This window comes from Telmatherina bonti (assembly GCF_933228915.1).
Source record: "Telmatherina bonti genome assembly, chromosome: 1".
Taxonomy (NCBI): domain Eukaryota; kingdom Metazoa; phylum Chordata; class Actinopteri; order Atheriniformes; family Telmatherinidae; genus Telmatherina; species Telmatherina bonti.
The window spans coordinates 27,649,305-27,673,208 of record NC_136619.1 but is presented as its reverse complement, the minus strand read 5'-3'; the positions used below and the strand labels follow the sequence as shown (position 1 = coordinate 27,673,208).

Here is a 23,904-nt window from a genome sequence, read left to right as displayed (position 1 = left end):
ACACACACACACACACACACACACACACACACACACACACACACACACACACATTATATATATATATATATATATATATATATATATATATATATATATATATATATATAAGATATATGCTCCATATCATCCCCCAAATCAAATAGTTTATTCCTTATTCAATTTCAGAGATTTCCAAAAGATTTTCGTTGATAACTTTTTGAGTAGTTTTACAAACCGTCAGACAGACAAACCAATGCAGCCAAACACAAAACTGAAGGTAAGAATTATAAATCTTTGATTTTTCCAAAGAACCTGCAAAGTTCGTTTGATCTTGTTTTTTTATCTTTATACAGCCGTGTGCATCATGGCATGTCGCATGCATGGCGATCAGGCTTTCTTTAATGCTGCCTGATCAGAGGATGTTCTACAGGTGTAAGTATAATTATTTGATTTTCTCGATTTAAAAAGATAAAGTTTGGTGTTTGGCTTGGTCAGGGTGATGAGTCTACATCGCTGTATCGTCTTCTAAAGTCATGGAAACACAAGCACACCGTTTGTTGTTGCTGGAGCGTTTACGAGTGATGTCTTTCCCAGCCTCAAGGTTTCCTGCTTACAGAGGCAAAGTGGCTGTAAAACACAGCTTTTCGTCGTTGGCTATACAAGGATACAGCTGAAATTTTTGAAGGACTTATGATGGCTCACAGAAGAGGGCAATTAGTTTCTACTGCTGGTTCACATGAGGCACCGTTCAGTCCCCACTGAGATGAAGGATGAACACATCACTGTCCTTTGAGATATTTTAAACACTGAACAGTTTGGACAAATGTCAGAATCTGTTTTATTAATTACAAAATAAACATAGAGGACTGAAATTTTATTGCTCATTGTAATAAATTTATAGACTAAATATGGAAGATTTTAAAGGAAAAGATGACTACAGCATGGCTAATTGTTTGGCATTTAATTTCAGATTTGGCTCTTTAGCATGGGCACTCTTGGATGATTTGTGAAAGAGAAAAAAAAGATTGTTTTTGTCAGTCTTGTAATGCTGCCCTTCGTGCCACCGCCTATAACTTAAACACAAGTAGACAAAAGAAAATATGCACAATCCTTTTCCATCTAAATCCTCTTCCATCTAAATTTATAAATCTGTACTCCAGAAGAAGTAAAAGAAAGAAAATCACACATATTGTTTTCATTTAGTAGCCAAGACTATTAGATCACAAATTCACAGAGAACACCACAACAGCCTTCCTCCGCAGCCTGTTGTTTTAGATCGATGATTGGCACTTTGATATATTCTGTAACACTTTGACCATTTTTCACATTCAGTCACGCACATCAGTGTACCAATATTACAGCATACAATTTTCTCAATGTGGCTTTAATTAAATGCAGGTTTCATGCAGTAATCACAAGCAGAATATTGTGTGATATATTTGTTTTATCCTGCAAAGATGAAAGCCAAGGGCTGGACTTAAACATTGCCAGGTCTAAACATCCCAGGCGTCTATGGGGAGTTCAAGCACCCATGATGGAGTCTTTGTTTGTGTTGAAAGTGACTTATATTCATCAGTTGATGGGGAATATCAGCTTGGATACAGATGAGGGAAGATAGCATTCATTCCAAGAAAAAAAAAGATTTTTAAAAAAAGTATCAGCTCCAAAATGATTGCATAATCTTATTCCTGACTAAAAGGGCTGCATGTGACTCTGGCAACTTGGTCCTCAGTAAGTCATCTCCATTTGCTGACTGTGACTTTTGCAATGCAATCAAATAAAAACAGAATATGAGAATCAGTTATGTTATACTACTATTACGCACACACATGTCCTTAAACTGAAGTTAAGACAAAATCTGCTGTTTTTATATTTCTCTGAGGCAAAAGTACTCATCTGATTCATCTTCAAGCTGCTCTCAACCACTTTCCCTGCAGCATTAAGCAAGCATAAATGGCTCTTTCTTAACTTATTTTCTCATATATAGTTTTAGTTATAATCCAAAAACAGGTAACAACCTTTAAAATGAGAATTAAATGTGTGGTATTAGCCTAATTTTGTCTTTAATATCAAACAAAAGCAAAGAATTGCTTGTCGCTCCAGAAAGTTTCTAAATTTATCCTGAACACAGCTGTCTTCACTTCCAAGAATCTTTCTGACTCTGTTTTACATGACTTATCAGCATAAATGGCCAAAGTGCACCAAATAGGTATTACTTCATTTCACAAAAGGTTCCCAGAATAACTGCAGCTGTACTTACACAGTCCTGGCTCAGTCTTCCTCCTTCGCCTGTTGTTCTTGGCTGGAAGAAACAGTTGTGGTTTTTTTTTTTTCTTTTACAACATGCAACAGTTTTCCTCATTACACAGGTCTAAAATCGTTTCCAGTCTTACTGGTCTTTCATGTTGATGAGCTCTGATGCGTCAGGTGATGTTGTAACTGACTAAACAATAAACTGATGTTTGTTGGACAGTTAGGATTTTTCTCACCTGAACATCTTCTAACCAGGAGGAAAAAATAAAAGCAGGTGGACATTGTATGCACAAAGTTTATTACTGTAAAAGGGCAAAAAAAGAAGGGTGAACAAGAAAGTTTATTTAACTGAGTTTTCAATTATTTGGAGTATTGTGTAAAAGGCCATTCAAATGTCATTTTAATGATTAAATTTTGCTTGGAGCAAAAACTGTCCTTGGTTTAATTAAAGATGACTTTATTATTGTAAAAAAAAAAGAGCATAAATTAAATCGCAACCATACTAGAATAAATCTGATTTGACTTGAGGTCATTTCAGGATGTTAAGTCATTGCCACTGGCTTGTTTTGATGTTGTTATTATTGAATTGTTTTTATTGTTTAGATTTTGGGGGTTTTTTTGTTTTGTTGTTTTTTTTTTGTTTTTTTTTTGGTCTGAGACTGAAGAATTATTTTCTTTCATTAAAAAAAAAAAAAAAAAAAAAGAAAGCTGAAACAATAAAAACCTCATATTTTCATTCTGATAAATGTTTTTAATTACAACACAACAAAATGTGCCCATGATGACAGATGGAGTAACCATGGAGCAGTCTCCTTACTTTCTTTCTGCTTTTCTGCAGCTTCCTCTCTTCTACTGTAAAGCCGAAAGTCAAGCCAGATTTAAAATAACTCAAACCTCATGAAGACGCGTGCAGCTGTTCGGATTCCTGTCCTTACTTGTCTTGGGACAGTAAGCATGCATAAATGATTATTTTCACATAAATGTCTTCTTTCAAGATTTAATCAGTCTTTTTAATTCTTCCTGGTTTTATCGTACACAATTTCCATCCCTGACAAAGTTCTTGACCTGGTAAAGCATTTATCATCATGCATGAGAAAGTTGGTCTTTTTTTTCTCTGAGAGCTTCAAACTCTCAGTTCATAATTTAGATGTATTGTAATTATCAAGAGATAAATAGCCTGTTTTCTCAATGTCAGATTTGACTACAGCACACGTTTGCTGTGGTATTGTTGCTTTCTACAATGTCACAAAATTGATTTTCATTCAGTGTAGATTTAATTTTTCACCACAATCTTCTATTGATGATGGGAGAGTCTAACCACTCCAAAAAGCTTGTTCTAGGACTTCCAAAAGATCCTTACTGGGGTTCAGGTGTGGACTCTATGATGGTCAATCCATGTGTAAAAATAATGTATCATGCTTTTCAATTTGAGCCTAATGAATCCTATTATCATCTTGAACTATGCCCGTGCCATCTTCCCTCATGGCACAAGCATAACCTGGTCATTTAGTCAGCTGACCTCATTCTTTGGGCACATAATGTTGTTGACCTTAGACCTGACCAACTGCAGCAACCCCAGATGATAGCACGCTCACCCAGCTTATAGGCACTAGACATGATGGGTCCATCCCTTCAGCTGCCTCTCTTCTTACCATGAAGCACCCACCCCTCTGTAACAAGGTAGATCTGGAATTATCAGACCACATGATCTTTATCAGTTTCAACAGAGTCAAATCTTCATGCTTCCTATCAAATTGAAAACCCCGCTGATTATTTTTCCGGTATCCTACCGGTTTTTAATTCTGCATCAGACAGTTCTTATCCCAATTTTAGTAGTTTCTGCAATCTCCTTACATGTTTTATCTACTTGATGCATGCCACATGCAACTTGTTTTTGGCCAGATAGTGTGCACATATATGTACATAAAAACATAACAAAGCATGAAAGGTGTCATTTGATTCCGCACACACACATCCACCCATGCACACACTTATTTTACAATATATGTTTTGGAGATTTTTCACTGCTCCTTAGTAAATCCAAAAATGTGTAAAATGCAGTGCAGAATTGGGATTACTAAATTGTCTCAATATTGTACAGTGGCCAGGAAGAGTAAAACGTTATTACACTGAGGTGAAAAGTGTTTCACATCAATGTAAAGTTGCTCTGTCATTAGTAAGTGTATGTATTCAGAATTTTGTGTTTTGCTGTTGTACATCTAAGTTTGCATCAAGGATTGTAAAAGTTTTTTTTAGGTTTCTGAAATGATGTATATGTGCATCGCAACTGAAAACAACTGCTGCAATGGATGTATTTGTGCATGTTCACCATAGTTATTGAAAAATTTTCAAATATTTAAACTGTCTTTTTTTTCTTGTTTGTATATTTTTTATTTTATTTTTTAAGCTAAATCTGAAATGTGTCTCAATACATTTTTCATAAAGAATGGCATTCTGTGGAGAATATGTATTTTATAATAATGTCAATACAAAAGGATTTTCCTCTTTGTTTTCCATTTGAAAATCAAATAGTCTTCCAGATCCTTAATACTGAGGCTTTCTGGAGGTCTTCTGACTACAAGAAGAAAATGGATGACCTTGTTCAGTACACATCATCAGTCTCCTACGGCAGCCCCACATGTTTCTAATCTAGCCCCTAATTCTGCGTATCGTCATGCTTAATGGGATGGAGGCAGTCAGATAACATAAAGGAGGATCTATAACCTTTACATGTGCAGTACATAACCAGAAAAACACGTCCTTTCCCACTGTTTGCATGCAGATTTACGTGTCTTTACAGTCATGTAAGTGGAAATCCATTTGTACTTAAGTCATGTCTCGTAAAGATGAAAGACTGGTCGTAACTCCATCCATGTGTTCACTCTCCCCTGTTCCTCAGAGTCATTAAAAAGATTATGAGTTAGACAAACAGTGTTAAGTTTTCGCTTAATTGCCCAATCAGATCTGCAGAAGGAAAAACATGCTTTCTCAGTCTGAAAACACAGCTGTGGTGTGTGTGATCAAGTTAAAAAGCAGCATAAAATAAGATTTCAAATTTGTCTGCTGTATTTGAGGTTTCAAATGTACTTTGACCATATGGAGATAAATTATAACTTAATTTGTCTTGAAAATTTTCTTTGCTGGTGTTTATTGGGATAAAAACCATTATTACATCATTTCTTTCCCTCATCTGAACAGCATCCAACAGAACATGTTGAACCACAATAGCTGTCACTTTGGCAAAAAACAGCCTGAGATATTTTAATCACCACATGGATGAAATTTTAACCTGTCTGTGTCGCTCACCTCCTCTGTGGTTTCGCCACTCAGACTATAAATTAGCACCTTTTCCCAGATGCTGCTGGAAAGCAAAGACAACCATTTAAATTTTATTGCTTCTGTTTTCAACCCAGACACATACTTTAATCTGAACCACACCCTGTTAGATTATAGATGATCAATTAGAGAAGTCTGAGACTATATCTAAATGAAAGACATGCTCTGAATCTTTTGTTCTCATGTAATAATGCTGGGATTTTAAAGGTCATTAATATAATCATTTAATCATACAGGTATTCACTGCCTGTCTAGTCGTCAGTTCCCTTTGGAGATACACTAATTATCTTCAGATTTTAGACAAAACTATACAGATTAGTGTTTTCTCTGGGCTCCACAGCATCCACTAAAACAAAACTAAAGTTAAACAGGCACCTTGTTTAAAAATAAGTCAGAGTCTAAAAGAGTAATCCTTGTTTCCTTTTAGGCATTGGAAAGATGTAACTGTAAATTTTGTGATGTGATATTTCACATGTGGCATATTTGGGGGGAAAAGAAAAAAACATCTGAAAAGTTTAGAAATATGTGGGAATAATTCGACAAAATGAATTTAAAAAAATGCTAATCTATTATTGAACCACAGCTACATTTCATAGCAGTAAGCTACTATTTTAGTGTCCTACTGACTGCTGGTTAAACAATGAGAAGCCATGACAGACACACAAAATGCACTTCATGAAATGCTGAAACAGGACACGGAGACGAGAGCAGAGACAACCATGGGGCTGCTGTTGGTCCATTTAATGACTCTACCAGGGAAAATATGCAGTCGCTTCTGCTTCTGTCATTAGGGGCCCAGAGTCACACTCTGGGAAAGAGCCCACACTACTTCCTTTATGTCTTGAAAGGAAAATAATAAATAAATGAAAATTTGATTTGATTTATAGAAAAATGTCGGGACATTGAGATGTCAGCAAAATACTTAACCGTCAACATCTGCAAAAAATCTGACAACTGTAATGAAAATTGACCATTGCGGAATCAAATAGAAGTTTTCTGACTTTAGATTGCAGTTGATTTAAGGTGGAGCCCAGAATCATCAAAAAAGACATGGAACACAAATGTTTTTCCACTTGTGATTGTGAGACTGAAACTTAACCCCAGGCTGTTTTCCTTTGGACAGAACTTGTATAACATGACTGTAATCACAATGTTTAATACATGAAAATGTGCCAGCTGTAACAATTTGAATTTCTGCTCTTTACTGGGTGTTTTGTAAATCTGATCATGTATATTAATTCCACTATAATTATTTACATTTTAATTGTCAGTCACAACTGAGAGGAAAGTTAGAAATCAGGAGGAGAGACTCAAAAAAGTACAATCTGTTGAATGTGTTATCTTAGAAAGTGAAATGTCTTACACTGGATTGGACATGCAACTGTGAGATCAATATTCTGACACATCAAAACCGAAGCTGTTTCTTTCTTTGGAAGAGGCTGATTAATTTTGTGTTGTGGATGAACAAAGCTATTCCACTTTCTCTCATTCTGTTTGGTTGTTACAGGTAGAAACTCTCCAATACAGCAGTGCAGTATAGTTGGACTGCTGTTACAATGTGACAGAAATAGTATTGATCATTAATTCCAGATGTTGTCACTCAGGTTCAGATATGTTTGCCACAGTTTACATGTTATGGTACAGTAGTAGAATCTCCAGTCTTTTCAAATATAAGAGTTGGATTTTTAATGCTGTTTTATTATAACTTTATTAAACTCATGCAGATTGTAGTACACATTAAGGAAAATGAATGTTTCAATTATTAATGCATTAGTTAATCCAATTATAAAAGAAAAATAATTCTCATTAGTATTCAATCACTAAAGATTTTTAATGCAAATTCAATGTAATGTTGCATGAAATAAAAGTATGGTAGGGGCGAGTTGATCATCAATGAAAGAAGAAAAAACCCTGTGACTGCTGTGGCTTTGCTTAACTTAGCGATTAACATCGATCTGCCTTTTGACTTCTTCCAGGTTTTGGATTCAGTACTTCATTTAAATAATTTATTTTGACAGTACAGGCAGAAGGTCTCCATCGTTTACTTGTGTTTCTGTTTTGGTCTTAAACTCCTCTCTTTTTATTGCCTCCAGGATAGTAATTGAGGGTTTCAGTTCAGGATGTTCTCAACTTGGATAACAATGCTGTTGAGCTGCTATTAAGAAGCCATATATTTATTGCCATAAAAGAACGCAGACTGCTACTAGTTTGATGTGAAGGCAGATATCTTCCATGAGACAAACATTTCCCTCTATTAACCATAAACACTACAGGAATGTTCCCAATAAAAAGCACTGTCACCACTCTAAATGTTTCTGAAAAAAAATAATAATGAAGGAAATTGATAATTATATTGTAAGTCAGCCAATAAAAATGAGTGAAAACGCATGAGAAAAAAAAAGAAAATTCAACATTTGCAACAGTTTCTTTCATTCCAATCAATCAATAACTGAAAATCACAAACGTCAGATGAAGTCAGGAAAGACCTCCTCATAAAGGTATGACATAAAACCGCTTTAAAAGAAGACAGCGACTTATAGTGACCTGATCTCCTCAGGCAGCTCGTTTCAGATTTTATGAGTCACCCTAAATGCTCTGTCACCTCTGGTCTTGAACTGTATATGTCCTCCACTAGAGGAGCTCAGTCTTTATACATGGTCATGTTAATCTGAATATAAAATTAAATTTAAGGAATTGCATTTTAAAAGCAAGCATGTCTTACAAGTTTAATCCTTTAAATTTTGATTAGCCACTTAACAAAAACCAGTCAGATAAAATGAATAAAATGTAGCAGTAAAGAGACATGAGAGAGTTAAAGATGGTATATGTGATGATAAGTACTTTAATAAATCTTCTTAGTTACTTCTAATAATCACAGTAGTTAACTGTAGGTCCCTGCAGGACAAAAATTATATAAATGATCATCCTAAACTAATCTGTAGTTCAGCCTCATCCTGGCGAGTATGGCCCCTACAGACCATGCTTTTCCTGCATCTTCCACGACCACATGAACCCCGTCTGTGCATTGGCGGAGCCAGATGCACAAAGTGGCCAGAGACTTGGCAAGACTTTACCTGGGGTCCTATACTAAGAAAGTAAATGGACATATTCCTCTCTTCAACACACACTCACAGTGTTATGATAAAGGCAGTTGCATCAGAAACACGAGAAATTAAACACCTTTACATTCATAATTTGGTTCACCAAGTGGAAATATTTGCAACAAGTTGAAAAAAAAATTTCTTGGAAAGGTAAGTTGGTTGTTTTGGGGCTCAGTCTAACCAGGAACCTACTTTCAAATTTACTTCAATGATCCATGGTGATCCATGCAGGTCTTGAAAGCTATTTCTGCTCTCCTCCACCATTGACCTTTCAATCCTCTGAGGTGTGTCCAGTCAGATTTTAGAGGTGGCCAGTGCCACCCTGGCCACCTCTCTAGTCTCACCCCTGCTTGCATGTCATCTCACACATACTCAAAAATGCTGCAAAAATGAGTTACCATCGCTGATGACAGATGTTTGTAACTAAATACCAGGCTAATGGCAGGCAAACATGTCCAAGATGCAGCCTTTTAAAGCGAGACTAGATCAATATCATTTTAATTAAGAAAATAACCTCATCAGACAAAATTCCGTGGACATTACACAATGTGATTTGAGTATCTGGGACCCATTTTTGTTGAGTTATGGACTGTCTTCTTGTGTTGTCTGGAAACCAAACCCTTTGTTTGTGCGAATATTTTCTCACTTCTCTCAGTTTCCAAACCCTGACATCATTTCCTACCACTACTGTCCTCCTTGTTGACAAAATAATACATCATCTGAAGATTTAAGAGTGCCATAATTTTGTCTCCATAGACAACTTTAGATATAGAAAACATAACAGCTGCAGAGAAATACTGTAAAATTCTGGCTAGAGGTGATGAGACATGAACAGACTACAACACTGTTATTGCTGTTAATAAAAGCTAAATCATTTTTCGTCACATTTGTCAGGTTAAAATTAATCCGCAGCTTTACATATCATAATTAATTTCATGAACTATTCCCTTGAAGAAATGAGCATCTGTTTCACTGCTTTGCAAATGGCTTTGCATTAGTTTTTCATGCTCACCTGACTGTGCTAATGAAAGCTCATGTCACTTTTAGACCAAAATAATCTATTTTCCAGTAGTTCTTCCAGCAGGCTTGTTAAACACTGTTAATTCGCCTCTGACAATAATTGTGTCTACCTTCATAGTGGTGGGCATAAATTATTTGATGTGTCAAACATTACCACTGACACCAGTATTTAATCCCTTCACCTGGTTCTGGGAACAAAAACAGGCTCGTGAAGATTGAGGTGCAGGTCCAGGCTCTTCCTCTGTGTGTTCTCAGCCTTGTAATTGACCAGATGAGGTCAGCTAATGGGTGTTGTGAGGAAAAACAAGATAGTGGTGATTTTACAGGATGTGAAACAGGACCAACAGTACACCAACTTCTTTTTTTTTCCCAGTACTGTCACTTTGTCTACTTGAGGAAGGAAAGAAAACATTTTAGACTCTATGTAGAAAATACAGAATTATTAGCTGATTCAGCAGTTAATCTTAGGATCAAGGAAGCTCTTTAGTTGATTCATTTATTTTTAATGCTAGGTTTTTGTCATTTATCCTTCTATTGTTTTGGTTCAATAAGCACTTTCACATGTTGTTATCTGGCTTAAATAGCCAGATGTCAGTAAAAAAAACCTTACTGTGCTCACTGCTTATCATTAAACAGTGAACTGGTGGACATAATGGAGCATCTGGCAGCTAAAATCCACACAATGATTTTTTTTTTTTTTCTCTCCACCAAAGGAGGAAATACCCTGGACATTCTGGCAGCTACAAAGCCCTCCCACATCCTCATTTTGGTCTATCAGACCATATTCCCCTGCTTCTCCTGCCAACTTTTCCTCAGCCGATAAACAAAGAATAAAAAAAACAGTCAAACCTGCAGTAAAAAATGGACAGATGAAACCTCCATAGCTGCAGAATCCGAAAGATTGGTGAAGTAAATCAAAACTGCAGCCGCAGCATATTTACCCTGCAGCATCTGGCAGACTATACAGACTGATCTGCTTCACTGAAGTTTTTCTCCAGGCTGTGAATACTGGTTTCAGTATAGGATAGTTATTCTGCGGCTCGCATTAAGGAAGAATATTTAGTTTTTCTACAAAATTGTCTGCTTTATAATAATTGGTTAAAAGATTTAGACTTTTATGGAAATACAAATTTATTTACCCTTTTTCTGAATGACAAAAAAACACCCTTTAAAAAATTCTTCTGTTTGTCTGATGTAATAAAACCAGTTACACTTATAGACTTAGTCTTTAAAAAACTCTGGAAATGTTCTTAAATCTGCTTCACATCTGACATTTTAAAGATGTAACCCAAGCTTTTGATGAAATGATAAAACAGATACAGTACTTTCTTTTTCTTTTTAAAACTTTTACTGAGCTAAATCCAAAGTTTACGATGCACTCTCACTATCACAAACAGAATATCTGTTTTTGCACAGTTTGCATGCAGAATGATGGAACAGAAATATGCTGGTTTGGAGCAAAGTGGAAGACAAATGCCAAGTTTGACTCAATCCCCATTGATCTTGGATGCAAAGGTCAATCTATTAACACCAGCATTTGTTACCCAGATCCCAAGACTGCCCCTATTTTATGTGCAACACCATTGAATAACCATTTGATGTCATGGTTGTACAAGGGAAGGTGATAAATTACAAAGATAATAGTGCAATGAAAAGATATTGTGGCACACTGCCGAGAAAGGAGGGAGGGTTGGAGGAGGCAGAGGGGTTTAAAAGAGAGTGGAGAGCGTTGAAGTAGAGTGAAGAACGCAGGAGGAAGAGGAGGAGAAATGTGATATAGAACTGTCAGGAAAAGGTTAAGAAGGACTTTCCAGTTTAGCATTTAAAGCAAGACAAAAGACGGTACACTCAGGTAAGGAAAAATATAGATTATTCTATAAGTTTCTGTGTTCTTATACATCTACTTATTGTGCAACAGAGAAGTGAGACTGATTGTAAATGATGGCGGTGTTGCAGTGACAATAAATAGTGAACTTTTCATTGGAATTTTTCAGCTATAAAATTAAAGTTGCAGTCAGAGTTGTGTGTTACATTAGATTTAATTTCACATCATCTTGACATGTATATCTCTGCTACTAGTTTTTTCTACTTTACCCTTTTTGCTCAGAAATAACTAATGAGGTGTCAATACATTCTGTACTTTTCCATCCTAGAATCTAAAGTGAAAATACTGTCTGTCATGTTCAGTTGTTCTTATTCTAAGCCAGAAAATGCACTCCTTGTGTTTGTGTGTGGGTGTTTGGATTTTGTGTTCAGTGTTTCAACAGTGGATGCAGAATGTTTGAGTATTCCCCTGACAAATGGTGATGGCTAACACAGATGTGTAATCTGAGTAGATAACCCTGTCGAGCCACGTTTTTTCACCCTAAAACCTCAAATATAGAAAGCATGGAGCATGTACTTGCAGGCTTTATTTTATTTCTTATTATACTCTAGTTATGAGTATTGTTTTATTCCCTGCATCAAATTTCACCTATCAGAGTCAGCTTGTGGATTAATTTATTCTCTGTTTAGCTCTTTAGTTGTTATACGCAGCTGAAAATTCAGTAACTTGGAACGCATTTTGACTTCATCTTCCCACCAAGAGTTTTGCACTGCCGGAGGTTCCTGAAGTGAAACACGTCAGAGGAGAAAACTTTAAAAGGGTCAGATGTGGAGGCAGAGTGTGAGAATGTCACAGAGACCTCTTATCCTCTTTCTGGGAATCACTGCAGCTGCCATTCTTACAGCTCAAGGTGAGACTCATACAAAAGTGCCAAAACCTTCTGTGGCAGTGCTGACAAGACTTAGCTGTGGGTTAGACTCATCCTAAAATTATTTTTGAATCATTTAAACACAATAGTCCACAATGGCAAAACAGAAAGACTACCGTGATAAGAATTTGTGAAGGCCAGACTGAGTATTCAGAGATGACAGACGCTGGACAGACAGGTAATCAGCAAGCCAGTGTTGAAAACAAATAACAAAAAAATAGATCCATCAGGTTGTCAAGTTCTGCACAGTGATCTGTTTATTTAAGTCAGGTGTGTTGACGCAGTGGCCTCCAAGAACCGGAGTGTAAGAGGCCACCTTCAGGCTTAACCAGAAACATTTTTGCTTAGGTGAAAGTACAAATCACTGCACCAGCAGGCAAAGCAAAATTCCTGGCTTTCTAGAATATGGATGGATTTGGTATAATTCCAAAATAGTAATTTTACTGAACATCTGATACACCTCACTGGAGAAAAAACAGATATATAGTTAAATATATAAACAACATGAAAGGACCGGTTTTCCTTAGCGATAAAGACTAAAAGAAAATGATACAACTATATTTTTTGTAGAATAGATATGAATATGATATAACATTATAAAGAGTAATTGTATAAGTCTGTTGTTTTATTTTAACAGTTAACAGTTCCCTTGAATCACTGTACTTGTGGCTTTTTATTCATAAAAAATGTTTGATTTAACATTTATAAAGTATTTTAAAGGATATGTCAAAACATAGACATATTTATTATGAAAAGCCTAAGAAATAATATTAGTTATTCACCATATCACCTATTTCTGCGCACATGTTATGCTAGAGTTGTTCATAGTAATGGATATTTCTTTTAAAGGATCATGGAGAAGAGATCACAAAGAATATGAACCTGCTGTCTTCCACTCTGAAGGTAACTTTTGCTCAAAAATTTTCTTATAAATATCAAAGTTAATACAGACAAAGTAAAGACATTAGCTGTTTTCAGGCCATGATTGTTTCTGTAAACTTTCTAGAAAACTATGAGTGGACCACATGGTTCAATGTTGACCACCCAGGGGGTCGTGGAGACTATGAGCAGCTGGAGGCCATTCGCTTCTATTATCGTGCACGAGTTTGTGAAACTCCACGGGCAATCGAAGCCAGAACAACAGAATGGGTCCCTGCCCGTGAAACTGGGGAAATAGTTCACGCAGATCCAACTGTTGGCTTCTGGTGCCTCAATGAAGAACAAGGTCCCGAACGCAACTGCTCCAACTACGCAGTCCGTTTCCTCTGTCCCAAAGGTTCAGACTGTTTACTTTATTCAGTTTCAAGTGGCATTTTGACAAGATTTTTTCTTGTCCTTGTCGTCAAGACCCTTGCCTTGCATATTTTAGATGTTTCCAACTCCAGCACACCTTATTCAGATTAACTGAATTGCTCATCATTATGAGCTAGTTATGTGTAAACTGGCTAATGAGCCATTCATTTCAGTCAGGACAGAATAATCTAAAACATGCAGGGCAGGGGGTCCTGAGGCCAGGGTTGAGAAATACTGTGATAATATACCAGTAAATTTGTTCAGATAATGTTAATTTTCCTGGCAGTTATTTGAATTTTTTTTTACCATTTGATTTTATTCAAACAGGCTCCAGTTTGAATAATCAGGGAACCTGGGGTCAATGGTCAGACTGGAGCACATGCCCTGCTCTCTGTGGCCAAGTGGGAGTGCAACTTCGCTATCGAAGCTGCCAATCTCAATCCATCCCTTGTAGTGGGCCTAAAATTGAAGGAAAACCCTGCAATGGGCCCGATTGCATTAAGAGAGGTAAATTAAATTTGATACATAAAATCGTGTAATGTGGAAGATCCAGCAGTCAAAGAATCCTTTCTTTTGTGAACCTGTAATGTTTGTGTTTGCTCTATTTGTAAGATTGTTCCTTGAAGTGTGTGATGGGGAAAGTGAACGCTGACTGCGACGCATGCATGTGTGAGGAGCACATCCTGTTGGGTTCTGTACGCAGTGCTGGTGGTCTCATTGCTGAAAGGGCTGCCATTCTTCGCTCGGGAAAACTCCTGACAATCACAGATCACAATGGCCATTTCCGTGTTCCTGGTATCTGCCCTGATGGCAATACAACCTTGACCATCAGCCTACAGGGTCATGCCACCCAAAATGTTGTTGTGCCCAGCAGTGCCGAACGCACCTCAGTTCTTAGTGTGCATCTGAAAAGAGCTGGTATGTTAGATGTGAATGTATCAAGATAGAAAAAGCTGCTTAGTAGCCAATATTAATTTTGGTGTGAATACATAATTTTATTTTTCTTTACAGAGAAGCTTAATGTGTTGAGTAACCCTGAGAGCAAGTCCAGAAGAGAGGGGCAAAGTGCTGCCTTCTGCTGCAAAGTGACTGGAAGCCCACAGCCAGAAAAATACCAATGGTGAGGGTTTAGCTCTCAGGAATTGAAATTATATAGTCTCACAGACTGCTTTTCTACTTTCAAAAGTACAGTGTACATCATGCATCCTTTTTCCACTTGTTTTTGTGTGTGTGAACCAACAGGTTTCATAACAACAGCCTCATGGAGATGCAGTCTGAAAGCACACTAGTCCTGAAAGATCTCCGTGCTGAGCAAGCAGGAGAGTACTTCTGCCGAGCAAGTAGTCCATCTGGAGCCATTAAGACAAAACCAGCCACTTTAAGAATCATTGGTGTGTTTCTCTTTAAAAGATAAATATAACTTTAATGCACAGATGGCATTTAAATTTCATTGGGGTGCCTTGATTTTAAAATTAAATCTGCATTTCTATTTATACATCTCCAACACAGGCAGAGATGAGCATTCATGCAACCCCATGCCTGAATCTCACCTCATCAGACTTCCACATGATTGCTACCAAAACAGCACCGACTCCTTCTACTTTGATGTGGGCAAGTGCCCTTCAAGTGCATGTGCAGGACAACTGGACAATGGTATCAGGTGTAAAGACACAGTGGCTTACTGCTGTGGTGTGGCAAAGATGGAGGAAAGGAAGCTCACGTGCCAAGGCTATCAATTGCCCACCATGGTGGTTACCAAGTGTGGATGTCAGAAATGTGTGGACACCAAGGCTGTTGTGCATGGTAGGGCTATTGCTGCAGACAATGGTGAGCCAATGAGGTTTGGCCATATCTTCATGAATGGAGTAAGAATTAGTCGCACAGGCTACAAAGGTACCTTCTCCATCCAAGTCCCTCCAGACACTGAAAGGTTGGTGTTGACTTTTGTGGACAACATGCAAAAATTTGTTAACACCACAAAGGTACTACCATTTAACACCAAAGGGGGAGCTGTTTACCATGAGATCAAACTTCTACGGAAGAAGGCTCCTGTGACCATCAGCCCCTCTGAAACCAACACTCTGGAACTTGGGGAGGTAGAGGGCCAAGAGGCAATGGTCCAAATTCAGATTCCTCCTCATTCTTTCTATAAGGAGAACGGAGAAGTCTTCACTGGGAATGTCAATGCAAGTGTGACATTTCTTGACCCCAGAGATCTCTCAACAGCTACTGCTGCTCAAAGTGATCTCAATTTTATAGGAGATGAAGGTGATACCCTACCACTGAGAACCTACGGGATGTTTTCAGTTGATTTCAGAGGTGAGGAAAACAATGAGCCGCTGAATGCGGGTGAGGTGAAGGTTTTCTTGGATTCTGCTCAGGTCAAGATGGCAGAGCATCTAAACATCATGAAACTGTGGTCACTGAACCCTGAAACTGGCCTGTGGGAGGAGGAAGGTAGTCTGCAGGTTGAGAGAAAAAAAAGAGGCAAAAGAGAGGAAAGGACATTTTTGATTGGTAACATGGAGATCAGAGAAAGGCGTCTTTTTAACCTGGATGTCCCTGAGAACCGCAGGTGTTATGTAAAAGTGAGGGCTTTCCGCAGTGAGCGCTTTATGCCCAGTGAGCAGGTACAGGGTGTTGTGGTGAGTCTTATAAACATGGAGCCAACAGCTGGCTACTCTACCAACCCAGGTGCCTGGGGTCGATTTGACAGTGTTGTCACTGGCCCAAATGGAGCTTGTCTTCCGGCCTTCTGCGATGAACAAAGACCTGACGCCTATTCTGCATATGTGATGGCCAACCTAGGAGGGGAGGAACTGGAGGCTGTTCCATCTGCTCCCAAATTCAACCCCAGTCTCATTGGAGTGCCTCAGCCCTACTTGAGAAAACTGAACTACAGGAGGACTGATCATGAGGACCCAAGACAGAAAAAAACAGCTTTCGGGATCAATGTAGCAAAACCAAGTCTCAACACAGCTGAGGAAGCCAATGGACCGGTGTATGCTTTTGAGAACTTGAAAGAATGCGAGGAAGCCCCTTTCAGTGCAGCACACTTCCGTTTCTCAAGAGTGGAAGGAGACCGTTATGACTACAATACTGTGCCTTTCAATGAAGATGATCCAATGAGCTGGACGGAGGATTACCTTAGTTGGTGGCCTAAACCCATGGAATACAGGGCCTGCTACATCAAGATCAAAATCAACAGTCCACATGAAATCAATGTGCGGTCCCGCAACATGGGTGGTACCCATCCTAAGACAGTAGGTCAGTTGTATGGTCTTAGAGACACTCGCAGTATCCGTGACATGGACCAGTCAAACGTTTCAGCAGTGTGCCTGGAATTCAAGTGCAGTGGGATGCTGTATGATCAGGACCGTGTAGATCGTACCCTTGTGAAGGTGATACCACAAGGAAGTTGTAAAAGACACAATGTGAATGCAATGCTTCAGGAGTATCTGGTCAACCACCTGCCTTTAGCTGTCAACAATGACACCAATGAGTTTACCATGCTTGCCCCTCTTGACCCCCTTGGCCACAATTATGGAATCTATACAGTGACAGACCAGGATCCCCGCACAGCCAAAGAGATTGCACTTGGACGCTGCTTTGATGGCACTTCAGATGGTACATCTCGGGTCATGAAGACAAACGAGGGCGTAGCACTGATGTTTACTTGTGGAAACCGTGAGGTGACACGCCAGAGTGTCTTCCAAGCCCTGCAGAGTTCTCAAAGTCAGGCAGTGACAAGTGTTGTGAGAGGAGAGGGAAGAAAAACCAAAAACCGACAGAGGGGCAACTCACCCCGTAGCAGCCGTAAACGTAGTACCAGGAATCCTGTAAGGAGTCATGCACAGGGCAGAAGCTAAACATCACCAAAGGATCAAACGTCTACATAGTTACAAACATCTACAATTAAGTTTAGAAATAATTGGACACTGACAGTTTATTTCTTTAGACTTTACCAAAGCATAGTCAAGTTTATGTAAGTATACACACTCAATTAAATGGGTGTATGAATATCCAAAATCGAGTAAGGTCCCAGGGTTATGTTTTTCTAATTGTAATTGAGGGTGATCTGTAATTTGATTAATCTGCATAATGGTAAATAAAATACAGATTTTTAATAAACTCAAAGAATACTCTGCAGGCAAGGACTGCATTCAGGAGCCAATTACAGGCATTGTCTTCAAATGTCAGTGAACATTTTGACTTTAGTTGTTATTTCCAGTTACAATGCAGTTTTATTGGATAAAGATTTACTTGGTTATCAATAATTAAGTCAGCTTAGTTCATTGATTTCAACTGCTTGAATTTACAATCTTATTCTTTCGGTCACAAACCACAGCTCATGACCACAGGTGAGGGTAGTAACACAGTTGCAAAAGTAGTCAGCTTATATCCTGATGTAAACTGTGCAATGGAGATAGGATGGACTAACCTGGTTTGCTAAATGTTTTATGCCAATTTTACTGTCTCTTACTGTATAAGCAAAGTATATAATCTATAATAGCAAATTTCACTTTTTCAAAAATTAGTCTTCTAAATATTGACTTGAATCTGTAAATAAGAGTATTTATTTCACAGACCTTACAGATTTTAACTTTAGTCTGAGTTTCTCAGGAAAAATGAGTACCAAAACAACTTTTCCTTTTGACCAGTGATTTATTAAATTAGATGCTTAAAAAAACAATGTATCTTCAACATTTTATGTATCCAATTGTCCATGTAACGTTGAAACTGGTCAATAGCTAGAAAAGAAAAGGATAAATACGCCCCTTTCAACTGACAGTAGCCCATTTGAAGACATGGTGGCGTTAAGCCATTAAGCCCCCGCTCCTCATCACACTTGATACAAGCCTGCAGAAGCAAAAAAAATTAAGACCAGTTGTAGTAAGTTAGTTCACTTCCCTGATCTATACTTTTTCTGCATTAGTAGAAATCAATTTAGTTAATTATATTTGTCATGCACAAAAAATACCTACTCATTCTTTGCTCCATATTTTCAAGAATATTCCAGATGTATCAAGAGAATGGCTGTGAGGTTTTAAAGTCACATTTATTAAACTCTATCCCTTTTATCTTACAGTGAATGTCATGTGCTCTCTGTAAAATTACTACTTACATGTTGCACCTGTCTCAAATTACAATGCAACTTTTCCAGAGACATGAATAGTGTACTGAATAATTGTTCTGCATTTGGCAACCAAAGTCAGAGATATTATATACACTTCCTGTAAGAAAACTACTACAGGCAAGTGTGACCTGTGAGATATATACATGACATTCTGGTTTAAGAATTTGCATAGAACCTTGTTTCTATGTCACTACACTTACAACTGCAATACTGTATCTGCCTTTTTGACAGGAGCAACATTTAATAATAAAAAAAGGAGCCCCGCAAATTCAGACAATAGCAGATGCAATGTCTTCTCTGAAGCTGGGTCACACAGCAGATTCCACGTGATTGTGTGTGAGTCTAGGCTGAATGAGACAGAAAAGGCAATTCCATATGCAAGAACATTAAGTGTGGGGAGACTTGAAACTCCCTGGTATAGTCCCTCTGGTCACTGAAGCGAAATGAAGGGGGCAACACATAGTTCAGATTTTCCAGGATGGCACTGGACAGCATGAGAAGGTACAGCTGTACTTCTGAGGACTGGGAGGGGAGAGAGCAGTAATGATGGAGCCAGTGTCACATGAAGTCCTCATAGTCTTGGGCATAACCACCATCAAACTCTGCATAGTCGAGGTCATCTTTCAGCTTTGCTTTCAAACCGCCTCCAGCTAAGACCCCTTTCTTCTTCTTCTTTCCTTTGTTTTGCTGCAAAGGAAAATATAAATTACTTAAAATTCAATCGTATATATGACCACACATATTCTGTATGTAAACCACACAACAAACTGGTGGATTAAACAGATAAACTGGCATCTAACAAATCTCAACATTCAAAGTGAGCCTTCATACTATCAAACAATGTCAACTCTTTTTGGGACAGTGGAGGAAGATTAAGAGCGCCCCCTACTGTATGTAAAATTACATGCCTGTCTATGACAAGACATGCATATAAATACTCACTTTTTCTTGTTTCTGTTTTTCACTAAGTAGGACTGACAGAGAATTACTGATTTTCTTCAAGTCCTCTACTTCCACTGTAAGAGGAGAAAAAGGCAGACAGAAAGTTACTTTGATTACAAATCTAAAGTATCTTTAGCCATTTCAAGTATATCTTATATAATATCTTGCATAAGCTTTGGAAAAGCATGTTTTTCTTACATGAAATACAAAGTTCCCGAAACAATGATTCCAAGAAACTTGAATAATGCACAGATTTTTCAAATGGAATTATCTTTTCTTTCAGCAATTTCTCAAACTCTGTGAAATCTTCTTTGGAAGATGGACACATGGCATCAATCCCAGCAACACTATTTGAAGTGCTGCTGACACCTAGAAGAAAAACAAACAAACATTTTCTTAGGATGCAGAAAGGCAAAGATAGAAAGCTTAATCTTACATAGCTTCTTAACGTTTACCAATAACATAGCTATGGTTTTTAAGCTTGGTAATAAAGCTCATTGAAATATTCAGCTATTTACTAGTAATTACACTCCAAATAAATCCCTAAATAGAAAACCAAGTTTGAAGGGTCTTAATAGAAAAAGGCTTTTAAAATACTTATGACAAACATTATTTTAAACCTAAATTTAAAAGTGATTGTCTTACCAAAAGCATCTTTAGCAAGCTCCAAGTCTGCATCCTCCTGTAATTTCTTCACTCTTAACTTCTCTGCAAGTTGTTCCTCAGGAGTGAGTTCTACTTGCTGCAATAGAAGATGTCAGAATCAAAACATTATTGGTTAAAGTAAATAAAAGTAATAATTAAAAAAATAAAAAAAAAACATAAAAAGACAAATGACAAAAAAAAAAAAAAAATCATGTGTATTCATGAGAAAACAGAAGCAGCAAAACTCACTTCATCTTCCAGCTGCTTCTGCTGCAGCTCTTGTTGTTTTTTCTTTAACCGGTTTTCTTTCTCTTTGATCTTTTCACTCAGCTTTTTCTTTTCAGACACTTTTGTCTCTGAATATTATAACAGCAGAATAATTGAACAATTAAATAAACACAGAAAGACAACAATCAAAGCCCAGTGCAACTTGTTTTTATTATCAGGTGGCGATAACATACCTGTTTTTTTCATCTCTGATTTTTTCTCGTCGTCTTCATCCTCATCATCCCAGTTATCCTGGAAATGATATAAATAACTGAGCAACATTTGCAATTTGATTAAAAAGTAAACTGTAAAGACAATTAAGTACAAAACAACTAAACAGAAATACCTTCGTTATTCAAGATTAAATATGTAATTTCTGCTGAGAGGTAATGGGCGAAAGACCAATATAGTTACACTGATATTCTGACATTTACCTGGATAACTGTTAACATAGGACTTACTATAACTTGTGCACTAAAGTTACAGGTCTGCCCCGTTCAACATTAAATGTTCAGACTCTAAATTGCCCCCAGGTATTAAATATTTAATGTTTAGTGAGCCTTAGACCATCCACATACTGACAACCCCCAACTATAGCTCACAACTTGGATAACAACACTGTTGCATTCATGCTCACCACAAATGCAAACACAACTGGCACCGATTGGAATAGAAAATAAAACTATTTGTAAATAACTTATTGTGCGAGTATCTCATTTCTCACAGGGACATAATTTTGTAAAGTTCACAAGACAGTCCCACCTCAATTAGTTAATTTGATCATCTGACATTTAATTAATTATTAATAATGAAAAATTAAATAAAATAAAAATGTTAATAAGAACAACAACTACTACCCCGTGGTTCTGTTTTGAGATTCACTTTTTTCTACTTTCAAACAAGATCAGAATGTAAATTGTATATGAAGCCACCGGTTTCGGAAGTTTGGACACCATATGGGGCTGAAAACTATACAACTGAAGAGGCCTCTACTAGCACTTTCCACCTGTCAACTATCTGAGGTTTCTGGACAGAAACCATGTCAACATTCACCTAAGGGCCAGCAGTATTGCAGCGTCAACGGGGTGGCAGTTTTCTACGGACTCACAGCCGTCGTAAAATCGGAAAGTTCTAGGCCTAGTTTTTGTCTGAGTTGAGTCATCAATCCAGATGATTTCATCTCGCTGAAGCTAAAGTTGGTTAGCAAGCTAACGCCGCCGCATGCTGAACGTGAATCAAACTGTGGAAATTCAAGACTTAAATAAACGATACTTTTTCATTCTACCATTAAACATAAACAACTTTAAAAAGAAAATGAGACAACGAATCGGATTGGCCACACAGTTTTTTACCAGTTCAGTTGACGACGCTAAAACCGATGTTAACTAGCATTAAAGCTCACTTTCAAAAGCAAGCCGATCTGAGAGTGAGCGAGCTTGCTAGATAATTGGCCCGGCAAGATGCTAGCTCACAGCTAGGCTAGCAAAATTATAACCGGTCACTCAAAAATTAACATTTTTCCCAATGTGAAACAAACAATATTGTCACTTCTGATCCACGACAACGAGCAGATACTATAAAGTTCAAATAACAACAATCGAAGAATCCTGACCTGTAGCATATGATTAGCTGACAGGAGCCACATGAGTTAGCCGTAAACTAGCATGAAAGCTAACCCGGGCTGGAAGGTTTGGATTGACAGGCTGAGAGGAACCGTGGTGAAGCGTGGCAGCACAGGCGAGCCGATGATCTTTCCACTCCGTGTTAGGCTGCCGTTCACCATCTAACAGCTTATAAATGAACTGACAGTCGTCGTTGAAAGTAATACTTTACAGCTAAAGTGGAACGCATGACGACTTACCTTAACATCTTCATCTTCGTCCTCGCCTTCCCATTTGTCCATCGCTGCCGCCTTTTTAATCGGCTCCTCCGGCTCGAAGTTGTCAGCGTCTGTAGAAAGAGCAACATGAAATTCGTTAGGCCAATCCACATCTAGTGATTGAGTTCAACAACAGTGAAGTGTTGATATCTTTAAACAAACTCCGCTACAGGCGGATGATAGCTATCCCTCCTAACTTAGTTTCTCACCCCAGTCCGCCATGTTGGCTGTGTTGGTTGTGTTTGACAGGCTCGCAGTAAAGTCTTTGCTGCAGCTCGTTGGTCACGTTCAGAAACTCCGCCCACCTTCTAGACGTCACTGCGCGTTCATCAAACGTCCCCGCTTGCCTGGTTACCTCAAACAGCACAACAGCGATACAGCCAAGGTTGAAACCCATGACATATAACTAACAATACAAGAATACAGCGGGAAATAAGCTAATATAACAAGTAAGCTGATTCAAATTATGTTTTTACTTCTCTTTGAAAATTGGAGTATGGATGATGAATGTTTTCATTAACTTAAATAAACGCAGATGAGCATGAGGAAGCGCTGTTTTTGCAATACAAGCGCAAACTCCTTCTTTTTAATGCCTTTTGGTAAAAATACTAATACTAATACTAATATAAATAAATCCTATTTAAAAAAAAGATAATATGTATCTTGACATGTAGGCAGTAGGCCTAGGAGAAATTTTGTACCTTGCAGAGTAAGGAGAAGTGTTTTTAATATAGCAAATTCATTCAAAATAATAAATACACATATCAATCCGAGACAGATTAGTTTAATTGAAATATATTGGTCCATACTAATCACATTGTAAATTGTGCACAACAATAGATAATTCACAGCAACAATTAACTGAAGTAAGTTGGTGCCAACACAGTCAGTTACAAGCAATTGTTTCCATTGAGATAACATATGATCTAGAACCAAAACCTGTTTGACAAAATTACGGTTTCACAAAAATATATAACATTTTAAGTTGTTTTAATTGTTTTATTATAATCAGACATAAAACTTTAACATTTGGTTTGCTTTTCTGGGTATGGCTTTACCCTCCTGGGAGGGATACACTGGAATAGCAGGGATGAATGGAGGTTTATTTAAAAAAAAAAAAAAAAAAATACATGTGCAAATATAATGAAAATAAGTGTGTACTAGAAATATCTACATTCCAAATATAGCATTATGTAGAGTTCAATTTCATATGGTTCATTGACTGTCAGTGACGAATGTTAGATTATAATCTCAAGTGATACAGATTCCAGATGTGTTACTTTTATTCAGACAAGT

General features: G+C 37.6%; 2 protein-coding genes across 3 annotated transcripts; one reads left to right on the top strand and one right to left on the bottom strand.

Annotated features, from left to right (window-relative positions):
* The first annotated feature begins 11,428 nt into the window (after nucleotides 1–11,428).
* cilp (cartilage intermediate layer protein, nucleotide pyrophosphohydrolase) lies at nucleotides 11,429–18,826 on the top strand. Of its 2 annotated transcripts, none has more exons than XM_079246594.1 (9): nucleotides 11,429–11,544; nucleotides 12,278–12,427; nucleotides 13,295–13,348; nucleotides 13,452–13,721; nucleotides 14,066–14,245; nucleotides 14,351–14,656; nucleotides 14,750–14,858; nucleotides 14,981–15,129; nucleotides 15,248–18,826. In XM_079246594.1, exons 2-9 carry the CDS (start codon nucleotides 12,343–12,345, stop codon nucleotides 17,605–17,607), a joined length of 3,513 nt encoding a protein of 1,170 aa, XP_079102720.1. In that variant the 5' UTR covers nucleotides 11,429–11,544; nucleotides 12,278–12,342; the 3' UTR covers nucleotides 17,608–18,826. The 2 variants fall into 2 exon arrangements, with proteins under 2 accessions (XP_079102720.1, XP_079102721.1); XM_079246595.1 differs by having other exon boundaries at nucleotides 11,433–11,544; nucleotides 12,207–12,427.
* eif3jb (eukaryotic translation initiation factor 3, subunit Jb) lies at nucleotides 17,634–22,864 on the bottom strand. Its single transcript, XM_079246790.1, has 8 exons — nucleotides 22,818–22,864; nucleotides 22,591–22,679; nucleotides 20,924–20,981; nucleotides 20,712–20,818; nucleotides 20,463–20,559; nucleotides 20,016–20,186; nucleotides 19,818–19,891; nucleotides 17,634–19,562 (listed from the first exon to the last, which is right to left on the bottom strand). The coding sequence occupies exons 1-8, from the start codon at nucleotides 22,828–22,830 to the stop codon at nucleotides 19,434–19,436; spliced, it is 738 nt and encodes a 245-aa protein (XP_079102916.1). The 5' UTR covers nucleotides 22,831–22,864; the 3' UTR covers nucleotides 17,634–19,433.
* Between the last annotated feature and the right edge of the window lie 1,040 nt (nucleotides 22,865–23,904).

Bases quoted from the DNA above. Each gene is read 5' to 3' on its own strand.
- cilp (XM_079246594.1), top strand. From the start codon at position 12,343: ATGTGGAGGCAGAGTGTGAGAATGTCACAGAGACCTCTTATCCTCTTT. The intron at 13,722-14,065 runs GTTCAGACTGTT...TTATTCAAACAG, and splicing joins CCGTTTCCTCTGTCCCAAAG to GCTCCAGTTTGAATAATCAG. The intron at 14,859-14,980 runs GTGAGGGTTTAG...GTGAACCAACAG, and splicing joins CAGCCAGAAAAATACCAATG to GTTTCATAACAACAGCCTCA.
- eif3jb (XM_079246790.1), bottom strand. The intron at 20,819-20,923 runs GTATGTTATCGC...TATAATATTCAG, and splicing joins ATCAGAGATGAAAAAAACAG to AGACAAAAGTGTCTGAAAAG. The intron at 20,560-20,711 runs GTGAGTTTTGCT...CTTCTATTGCAG, and splicing joins AGAAGCAGCTGGAAGATGAA to CAAGTAGAACTCACTCCTGA.